Below are 11626 nucleotides of genomic sequence, written 5' to 3' on the forward strand. Positions count from 1 at the left end.
CACACACACACACACACACACACACACACACACACGCACACACACACATACACAAAGAAGCATAAAAAACGCTCAAACAAGTCCAGCACTTTTCTTATTAGAAATCACCTGATATGGTGGCTTACTCCTGTATCCCCAGCACACTGAGGCTGAGACAGTCAGATTGCCCTGAGTTCCAGGCAAGCATGATTTACATAGTAATTTCTAAGCCAGCCTGGACTATAAGAGTGAGACACGAGGCAAACAGCAGTGATAGTCTTAAGTATAGGGAAATGATAACAAACCTATACTGCAATGTTAAAAGAACGTTCCTCAGGCAGGAAAAGAAAAAAGATGTTGGTACAAATCTCAGTCCATGTTTAGGATTTATTTGTTCTTTATGAACACTAGATAGGGGAAAGATAAGAATAAATATAAACGACAGTTGAAATTGAATATGGTGGCACATGCCTTGAAGGCAAAGAAAGGCAGATCTTTGTGAGCTCAAGGCCAGCCTGGTCTACAAGGTTATGGCCCAGGCCAGCCAGGTATAAATGAGACCCTGTCTCCAAACAAAGCCAAAGATGGAGACAAGCTTGGACGACAGGGCAACAGCACTCCAATTCCTAGTCCTCCCTTACCGCAAATCCTCCAAACTTTCAAGAGGCATTATATTTGAAACTGGGTAGGGTAACACATGCCTGTAATCCCAGCATCAGAAAGACAGAAGCAGGCAGGTCTCAAGTGAGGGTTAGTCGTGGACAAAAACAAACTGAAAAAATAACCATATTTTACATTTTTAAATATATTTTAGAGCTAACTAAATGCTTTAGCTAGGTGCTTGCTTAGTATGTATGGGGTTCTAGTTCAACCCTGAGTATCACACACACAGACTGAAAAAACACTAATTGTTTAAAGCAGTATGTAGTATGTATGCCTTAGAAACACAGACAAAGTATGATATATGATGAAAATAACACAATGATGGGAGAAAAACACGCAGGTGGAAGCCTAATGCTGACAAGGAAGCCATGAACCAGTTTTCCTATTTAATATCAGTGCCTAAGGTGAAGACAAATGATGTCTATATGGTACATTAAGGTGTAGCACATTGTTGTGTGATTCTTACATCATATATAAAGCATATGATCAGGTTAAATGTGGACAAGTAAATTGAAAATGCATATTATAAAACTGGGAGTGACCACTGAACTCAATGAAGTTCTGAAGTTATGCTCTGAAAGGGCAACCACTAAAACGTACACGTGCTTGCCATCCTGTTTAGAACTTTGGCCCACTGGCCTCTAGGCTTCACTGGTTCCTGCCTTCTCTTCAAACTCCCTTTCTACTCAGGCTGGCGCCTATAACCTCACCATTTACCGACTCCTGCCATGATCCTATTCTAGGTACCTTACAGCCATTCTGCCCAACTTACCTGGCCAAGTACCAACCCTGGGTAAATCCAGCTATTAGGCCATCAGAGCCTATAGCAGGCCTGAAGTGGGAAGAAAAGTAGTTTAATAATCCAGCCACAGGATCATATTAATCCAATACCACTGCACTAAGCAGTTCTCAGCACTGGTGAGCAATTTTACCCTCCCCAACAGTAAACAGCTTATTCTAATTTCTATACTTAGGAAATTCTCCTCAAAAAATTACCTACTCCAGCCAGCTGTGAAGGCACCACACCTGTAATCCCAAACTAAAAAGATGAGACAGGGCAGGTTTCTAAAACAAAAAACAAAAACAAAACAAAAAACAAAAAGGCAAACAAACAAAAAAGAGTTGAACCAGCTATTCTGAAGTCGGTACTCTTTTAGGAAAATCTGCCTAAACTAATTGTGGGGGAGAGGAGACCCATCCCTAGGCCTCTGTTCAGTTGCTTCACCACATGTTCCCATCTCCTGAAGCTGCTCTTGCTATGCCTTCCCCATGAACTACATCCCTCAAAAGAAAAAAAAGAAAGAAAAGAAAAGAAACCTTTCCTCCTTTACGTTGTTTCTGTCTATTATTTGATTATTTGTCAGCCTTGAATTCCTGACTCTCCTGCCTCCACCTTTTATGTGCAAAGTTTACCAACACAGAGCCATCTCTTACAGAAATATGGAGCATACCTCTGTATCAAGAAAATGTGTGGTGACCCCATGTACCCATCATTCAGCATCAGTCACTGGACAATCTGGTTTCATCTCTCTCCTGTCATAACTGATCTATTTCACTACATCTCTAAGAAATTTGTCTTTTTGTTGTTGTTTTGGGTCTTGAGATGTTCTCATGTTATATACCTGGCCAGCTTGGAACTAACCTGCCCCTGCCTCCCACATGCTGGGATTAAAGGTGTGTGACACCATGCTCAGGAAGAAATTAGCTTTTAATTATTTAAGAAAATCCTACAAATGACTTTTTTAAAAAGTAACAACCTTTTCTTCAAGTCTCAACACATTTTTACTGACTAGTTACTAATGCCACAATAGCAAGGTGTTTTGTTTTGCTTTGACCAAGAGTCTCACTATATATCTCTAGCTGGCCTAGAACTCACTATGTAGACCATGCTGGTCTCAAACTCAAGCGATGCCTACCTCTGCCTTTTTAGGTGCCAGGATTAAAGGTTTGTGCCACTACACATGAGAACATTACCACCACACATTAAAGCATTCATTTTTTAATTTGACTTTTACATTATTCATTTTGTGTGCATGCCCCGGGACCAGAACACACTGCCTGGAAGTCAGGCGACAACTAGCAGAGGTTTGCTCTCTCCTTCCAACATGTGGCTTCCGGACATCAGGCTTGGTCGGTCGCAAGTACTTTTACCAGCCAAGATATCTTATTGGCTGCAAAAACTTGACATTTTTAAAAATTGTTTTACCTTACATATAAGGGTATTTTGCTTATATGTATACCTGTGAACTACAAACTAAGGTACTCTGTAAGAGTAGTCTGAGCTCTTAACTGCTGAGTCATCTAACTAGCCTTCATAATGACTTTTTAATGTCATTGACCATATGCTGCACATTCTCTTCCAGTCACTTAAAAATTGTTTATGATGAATTCATTTAAACCAGGATATAAGTCAGGTCCACAAATAACATTTGACTGATAACATCTCTTAAATAAAACATATAAGGTAACTATCTGTAAGGGGAGGCTCTGAGGTTAAAGTCCTGTTCCCCAATTGGTTCTTGATTTGTCAGCAAAGAAGGCCAGGGGCCAATTGCTCGGTGGAAGGTACAGGTAGGACTTCCAGGTCCCAGGAGGAAAAGATGCAAGGAAGAGGGGGGAGTTTTTCTGCCATGCTTTGGAGGAAGAAGAGCACAACAATTATGTAAGGCCTCAAGGAGAGCTAGGGTCTGCTGCCTCTGCTGCAGGCAGGTGGCCAAGGTTGTCTGGCAGGGCCAGGTGGGACTAGCCACTAAGTTTAGGGCACATTTGGAAAGATGGAGATAATAAATTGGTAAGGGTACACTTTTCCAGGCAAGAAATATCTGCGCCTAGCAAGATATTTTACCTTCTTGTGCCAAGAAGGTAATTTTAAAGGAATTAACTCTCTCTCTGTGTGTGTGTGTGTGTGTGTGTGTGTGTGTGCGCGCGCGTGTGCGTGTGTCTTTTATCCAAAGAGAGGATTCAAGAGTCTCAGGAATGGGATGGCAGTGCAGTTGCCTCCTGAAACCACAGGTGGGTAGTACAAAAGGGAAGCCAGGAGGGGCTAGTAGCTCGGGCAACCCCAGGCAAAGGTAACAGGTTTTAAAACCACACACAACTATCATCACTGCACTCTCTTCCCAGCTGCCTGTCCTTTTTGTATTACTACCACTGAAGGTACCACATTTTATGTCACTCAGAAATTCCTCCATTCTGGATCTGTCTGATGGTCTTGTTGCTCTATAACATGTTTCCCTAGCCTCCATGTTTCCCATAATTCCTTTTGAATTGTTAGCTTTTATCTGCATATTTTCTCTTTCCTTATCTGTCCTCCTTACCTTATATTAAAGTAAGTGTCATGCCCACCAACTAGTGAATGGAAAAACAAAAACAAAACAGTATATGTCTATGCAATGGAATGTTCTCAAGACATGAAAGGAACAAAGCGCTGAAACTTGTTGAGTATAGATATCTGTTCCAACATAATATAAATAAAAGAAATGCCACCAAGTCACACATTATATGATTTTATCTACATAAAAACTCTTTAGGCATTTTTGCAGAAGAGCAAATGCATAGATCGGTGTTGCCTACATAATGGGGATGGAAGTGGGGAGTAAGAGATCTCTAGTACAATCTGGTGATATCTGGGTGATAAAAACTTCTAAAGTAAGATGTGGTAATGCCCTCCTGGAGGGCATTACAATCCCAACATTTGAGAGGTTGAACCAAGAGGATCTCAAGTTCCAGGTAGATTACATAAAAAGACTATGTCTCAAACAATATAACAAAATAAAAATGTTCTAAAATTGACTACAATGACGACTGTACCACTCTCTGTGAATAAAGCCACTCAAGAGTATATTTTAAATACATGACCTTTATGATGGCATAAAAGTTAAATCTGAAAAAGCTGTTATAAGTCAGATGAGGTAGTGTACATCTGTAATCCCAGTACTTGGGAGACTGGGCCACGATGACTAGTGCAAGTCTAGTCTGGGACTACATAGCGAGTTCTAGGTGAGCGGGTGATACAAAGTAAGATGTTGTCTTATTCTCCTCCCCAACAAAGAAAGCTATCATGAAATTTAAAAAAAAAAAAAATATATATATATATATATATATATATATATATATATATCATTTGGGTGAGTCCAGTACAACATGTGCTTACAATCCATGACACCCTGATTTTTAACCTCTTGTACTAAAGAGTAACCTTCTGAACTCAAGAATTCTCTTAACTGATGACCTAGAGAACATTAGAAGGTTTGCCAAATATGCATAAAGTCCTGGGTTTGAGCCCCAGCTACACACACTACACATTCAACATACACAGGGGGTTTGCAGGATGAAAATAGTAATAGGCTGGGTGTGACCATGTATATATACCTACGGTCAAAAGATAACCTGTGCCCAAGAGCTGGAAGAACAACCCAACCAACACAACAACACATCCCATGTCAAGAAGAAAACCAAACACGCTGGGCAGTGGTGGCGCACGCCTTTAATCCCAGCACTTGGGAGGCAGAGGCAGGCGGATTTCTGAGTTCGAGGCCAGCCTGGTCTACAAAGTGAGTTCCAGGACAGCCAGGGCTACAAAGAGAAAACCTGTCTCAAAAAGTCAAAAAAAAAAAAGAAAAAAAGAAAGAAAGAAAAGAAAAGAAAACCAAACAAACAACAGATCACCACGTTAACTGAAAATATCAAGGGTCAGAACATGTTATAACTATATGTGTTATAGTTACCATTTACATTAAAGAACAAAATCAACATGTTACTATTTGTGTTGAAGAACTACATATATGCCATGGTTTCCATGTTTTTTACATGCCAGAATACAGACTGTATAATCTAATGTCTTAGTCTTTTACCATGCTATCAAAGGTCTTTGAAATTTTTTATTTGCATTAATTAAAACAACAAAACAAAGTATTAAAAGCAACTTACAAGCAAAGCTGAGTGAACGACAGGGGGGTTTGGATGGTCCATAAATAAAATAAGGCCAGGCAAACATCCCTGATCCTGGACGATGGCCCTTCTGTTTAACGGATCTGCTGCTAAATCCCGTAGCTGGTTAACTACTGATAAAGCATCAGGCTCTTCATTCATAGTAGAAGAGGATGAATTCATCTTCTATGACATGCACATGAATAAAAGCTTCTTAAATTCTGTAAAAAAAAAAAAAAAAGAGTAGAAGTCAGGTTGACAAAATCAGTTCTTGTCTGCCAAGGTAGACTAGGATTCCATTTGTCTATTTACTTACACAGTGCAGACTGGCCTCAGACTCACTACATTGCTGATGCTGTCCATGTATTCCTCATCCCGCTGCCTCTGATTCTCAAAAGCTTGGATTACAAACAAGCACCCTCTGTGCCTAGCTCTGGTACCTTTAAGTAACTACATTATAATATCTTTAGAAAGAAGCAGATGAATCTAAATCACACACAAAAAATAAGGACTGGCAATTCTAAAGCTTGTGAAAAATAAAATGAACATAAGCTGAAGGAAGCAATCAAGTTATTTATATATGCAAAAGCACATATGCCATCCTCAATATTCCAATAAATCCCATTTTAGCAATACATATTTTAACACTAAGGTTCCAATAAACATGGTATTATGTACAAGCTTGTAACCTTTGCTCTCCTTTTCAAACTGTAACGCTGCCAGGACTTTTCCCTCCTAAGACCTTTCTAGGCCTAAAAAAAAAAATGCCTCAAGGAAAAGCAGTAAGCTGACAGCTTGGGTTTTTCTTATTCATCTCTGGGGAGGGAGCGGGGAGAGACACACAGCAAACTGTATCTACAAAAGATAAAATCTCCTAAAGAAAAGGAGAACACCAAAGGAGACCCTTGCCAGGCACTGTGGCCTACCTGTAATGCAAGCTACCTCAGAAACTGAGGCAGGAAGCTCTCAAGTTCAAGGCTACCTGGGTGACTTACTAAGACCCTGACTCAAAATGAAAATTTTGTTCAAGGAACAAGCTAAGTGGTAGAGCACTGCCTACCACACCTTACTTAGTTTCTGAGCTCAATTGCAAAGACGGGGACGGAAAGAAAGAGAGAGAAAGAAAGAAAAAAATGAAAAAGGGCTTCTCTCTGATCTGTGCCTCAACCAAGCAATCTGGGAGACCACGGCAAAGGCACTCGCTGCCAAACCTGACAACCAAGTCCCATATCTGGAACCCAAACAGCAGAACAAGAGAACCCATCCCACAACTTGTCTCTGACCTCCACCCTTGGTTTATGGTGGCATACGTGCACCAATATGTGCATAAACCTAGATACAGTAAATGAATGCATGCTAACACACACACACACACACACACATACACACACACACTACAACAAAACCAAACACAGCAAACAGTGGCTTTTTCACAGTGTCCAGGCTCTGACACTGTAACAATCTGTTTTTATCTGTCATCCTTCAATAACTACTCAGTGGAGATCATCCCTTAAATGTTATATATAATCTTCCTCTTCCTTTAGAATGGTGTGCAGTCAAAATATCTTAAAGCTTCCAATCCTCAAACCCAACTGATAAGGGCTCAGACTGGGGTCTACCTAGGAAGAGTCAGAAACTCAACACCAAAACAAGGAGAGTTGTAGGTCAAATGGCACAGCAATGACAACTTTTAGACAAGGTAAGAAATGCAGGCAGGAGTGCTCAGATTTGCCCTCCAAATTACAGATTTAATGTAAAACTTCAAAGCAAGGCTAGTCAATGTCAAAAGTTCATTTTATCTTAGTATCTTGATGGCATCAGGTTACAGACACCCCTTTTTGACTATGTGGCCTGAACCTTTTCAAATAATCAATGTTTTAGTTGCAGACTGCTGAGCTCACATAACCAATTTTTATTTTACCTTACTGTGATTTCTGATGCAAGGTCTCACTGTACAGCCCAAGCTAACCCCGCACTGTACTCAAGCTCCCTGAGTGCCGAGACTGCATGACCATGCCTATCAAAACTAGAAGACAGCAACTGGCCTGGGGCTGAGGCCCTAACTTCATTCGCTAGTGTCATAAATGCATACAAGAAAAGAAAAACAGGAGGGAGGGGCACAAGGCAGGATGCTGGGAGAAAGACATCCAACATTCTCTACCTGCTTCTGGAGTGACAGGATGTCAGAGGTTTACCACTAAAAGGTGGAACTTGGAGATGAAGAGGTGGCGAGTGTTTAAAAGCACAATCCGCTCTTGCAGAGGACCCAAGTTCAGCTCTAAACTTCCATGTCTGTTGCTCACAACCATCTGTAACTCCATTTCTGGGGTATCTGACACCCTCTTCTGGCCTCCATGGGCACATATGCAAATACATATAATTAAAAATTAATCTTTTTTAAAATAGAACTTGAAGCCCAACTTATATACTGAATATTCTTTGTTAACTATCAACTTAAATTAACTACCAACTTAAATTGTTTAAGAGAAATATTTTCCTTCACAGGCTGTTATATTTGATAACTAGTTATATTTGATGACTGCAGGATTTTTCTCCACACTTCTCTATTCCAAATTTAGCAGAAATCAAAATAAATGTAGGAAAGGAATTAATGAGAGCAACATACAAAATGTATGACGATGCCATCGTGGAATCCATTACTTTGTATGCTAATGTAAAAAAAAGTATTTATTCTGTATCACACTAAAAAAATAATTTTAGGGCTGGAAAGATAGTTCTGTTGATAAAGTACCTGCTGTGCAATGAACACTGAGTGCATTTCCAACACCAATGTAGAGGCTAGATGCAGAGCAGCATATGATCCTAGCTGGAGAGAAAGACCCAGGTGGATCCCTGGAGGCTCACTGACAGACCCCATCTCAAAAAGTAACATGGAGGGAGCCTGAGAAGACCCTTGGCCTCCACAGAAGTACACAGATGTGCACCCTATGTGCACACATGCATACACTGACCGTTGTGGCGATGACTGAGTGGGTAGTGCTAACTGAGCAAGCACAAGGACCTGCACTTGAATCCCAAGCACCAGTGTAAAACAACAAAAGCAAGCACTTGGTTTTACACATCTGGTGATCCCAGCGCTGGAGCTAGAGAGGCAGATAGAAGGTATGGCACGGGTTAGCCAGCTTAGCTCCTCCAGGTTCTGCAAAGACCCTGCCTCAAAAAGGAAGACTAAGAGATGGAGGGATATACTCAAAGTTGACCTCAAACCTCCACAGGCATTCATAGAGGCACATACATATACAAGTGTGTGTGCACACACACAACACACGTGCACACAGCACAAAGAAGGACAATAATTTTTAAATAACCTGAAATGCTGTCCTGAGCACATTTATAGTAGCTAATGAACCACAAACAAATAAAAGGTTAAAACAATCAAATAAAAACCCTTTTCCTTTCTGTAATGAATACCACATTAGCACATACACAAGTGTGCTTGTTCATCTCTTTGCTAGTTGTAGTTTCCATCAAAACCACTAATGTCAAGAAGTGTGGACCTGACAACGTCAAACAATACAATTTTCTTGGGCCTATCCAAATCAGTAGGTGTTTCTGAAGGTAAGACCCAAGACCTATGCACATCAAATAATTTCTGGTGCAAACAAGAGCCTGAAACTTTACACTGGTATATAAATTAATGCCTTTGAGCACAGCACTGGAAGTGGGGCTAGAGAGATGGGTGAGCAGTTAGGAATAGTGGCTGACCTTCCAGACCAAGCTTCAAGTCCCAGCACCCAGAAAGGAGCTTACAACTCTACCTCCAGTTCCTGGGGATCTGATGCCCTCCTTCTGGCACCAGGCACATGCACAGACATAGATGCAGTCAAAACAATCATAGAAAATATTTTTTTATTATTATTAAAACACTAAAAACTAAAACTCTCTGAAACACTATCTTTAATTATTGAGAATTAGGATAAGTGAGTCTGGCAGTTTGTTTCAGCTTTATTATCAAATAACCAAATGAATAAACTGGGAAAACTGGGAGTAGCAGCAACTCTACCCCTCCTCCCAAAAAAAATAAAATAAAATAAATACAAAAGTAACAGGAAGATCTTCATGACAAATGGAAGAAACTGGGGTGGGGGATTACACAGGCCTCACCAAACTGAGTATAAAACACACAAGGTTCTTTGACTCTGACTAGCCGTCAGTCAATCAGCATCCCCTTTGTCTCAATCCGCTCTTTCACTTCTAAAGCCTGCACCTGATGTCCATTACATGATTACAAGACAATTCTCAAACAGTTAATATTGATGTCTCTCAAGAGACACATTCATTTTCTGAAAAGGGAAACCTCGTGCAAATGACAAAACTGTGACAAAAGCTTCGTCCTCGTTTTTTTTCTGTATCTCAGCCTGAGTAGAGGTGACCGTGCACTGGATGCATGCCTTTACTTTTTCTTCTCCTTACTTAGCTCTGGCTGACCTATGTAGTGGAGATGAGCCTGAAACTAAGAGGGATCTGCCTGCCAGTACCTCCCAACGCAGGGATTAAAGGCATTCCATCACGACCCAAACTTATTTTCTCTTCCTCGATTCTATGTGGACAAACAGAACGCTCCTCAAACTTTAAGGACACTGCGATCAACTAAGGCACCTTGTCAAAAAGTAAGTTCAAGCTCAGTGGGGTGCAAGTGGGTCTGGGAATCTGAGATGTCCAACCAGCTTCCAGATGAGGAGGATGCCGCTGTCAGGCAGGAAGTCTTGAAGCACGGAGTTAGAGACGCGCGGAGACATCAGTGTATGGGCAGATGTCCGAAAGGTATTCCTATTTCTTTTAGCTAAGAATCACCACTTAGTTAATAGAAGTATTTAGCCCTCACGTGCTAAGAGCTGCGGCGGGCACACACTTATCCTAAATCCTTAATGATTAAGTGGAGTTGGAAAGCAACTACCACCATCAAACACCGAGACCCGATCTGGCTTCTCCTTGGGATTAACTAACTGGAACTCTTCTGGAATTGAATTACCGTCTCCAAGCCTCAGTTTCTTCAGGTAACAGTTTTGGGCGGGTAACAGGGTGAAAAGATAAAATTAAAAAAATAAAGAAAGAAAGAAAGACTGCAAGGCAGTAAAAATGTCTGGCAAGTACCATGCAAGCACAGAACTAACCCAGTGGGAAACGTCTACTGCAAGCGCCGAGGAGATAGTGTCACCAAAGGAGCAAGCTAAGTGCAGAAATGCCCACCACTGTACACGAGTCTCTCTTGAAGGAAGGCCTGCGCGCAGAGACTCGCAGATTTACAGAAAGAACGCCGGGACATGGTCGCCCGCTACCCGTAGGGCGGGCTGGCTGGTCAGAAGGAGGCGGGGAGAAGAGCAAGCGTCCGGAGCCGGCCGAGGCAGCCCGCGGGATACCGGCAGGAGGCGGGCGCAGCGGCCGGCCCGCGCAGCAGCGGCCCCTCGGCCCCACCTCGGCCCCGGCTACGTACCCTCCAGAGCTCCGGGCGTCCGGAGCCTGCCGCAGCATCAGAGCCGCACCCACCACGGCGGACGATGGGCGGCGGAGACCCCCGAGCCGCGGCCCGACTCAAAGAACCACAGGGCTGAGTCGCTGGCGGCGGAGGAGCTGCAGGCTCCGCGGTGACCCTGTCACCTCTGCTGGCTTTATTATCCCATTGGCTGAAAATGAAGCAACGTGAGGAAGGATACCCAATCAGAGAAGGGATGTTTTCAAACCTAGTAGCTCATTGGTGAACTAGACCGGACCTATGAGGACCCAGAACACTGAATTGGACCCAAGGGCTCGCCGTCCAGAGTGCTAAACAAATTTACATCCATCGCGCCTCGGCGACTTCGATTCCCAGGGTTCCCGCGGCAGGAAGGGCTTCTGCTTCTGTGTGCAGACACTCAACCCGACTAGTTCATCCTCAGCTAGTCTTCCAGGTCTAATAAAAACAACCTGTAACCCTTCATCCACGTCTGTGAGTCTTTACCCAGAATCTTCAGACGTTTTCTTGTGGTTTTTACTATGAACGACGACACTCTGTTTGGCCTCTCTGGATTTCGTTCATTTCTTGTCATTGCCGCTT

The 11626-nt window shown here is 42.2% G+C and overlaps 1 protein-coding gene across 1 annotated transcript in view; it reads right to left on the bottom strand.

Moving 5' to 3' along the window:
* The window catches only part of Armc1 (armadillo repeat containing 1), a 32903-nt gene extending 21706 nt beyond the window's left edge, over positions 1-11197 (bottom strand). Inside the window, exons 1-2 of the mRNA XM_021195829.1 lie at positions 11027-11197; positions 5572-5792 (exon numbers count right to left, since the gene is read on the bottom strand). Of these exons, the coding sequence (XP_021051488.1) occupies positions 5572-5754 (183 nt within the window). The 5' untranslated portion in view covers positions 5755-5792; positions 11027-11197. The remainder of the gene's footprint in view (positions 1-5571; positions 5793-11026) is intronic.
* Between the last annotated feature and the right edge of the window lie 429 nt (positions 11198-11626).

This window comes from Mus pahari, chromosome 4 (genome assembly GCF_900095145.1).
Source record: "Mus pahari chromosome 4, PAHARI_EIJ_v1.1, whole genome shotgun sequence".
NCBI classification, from domain to species: Eukaryota; Metazoa; Chordata; class Mammalia; order Rodentia; family Muridae; genus Mus; species Mus pahari.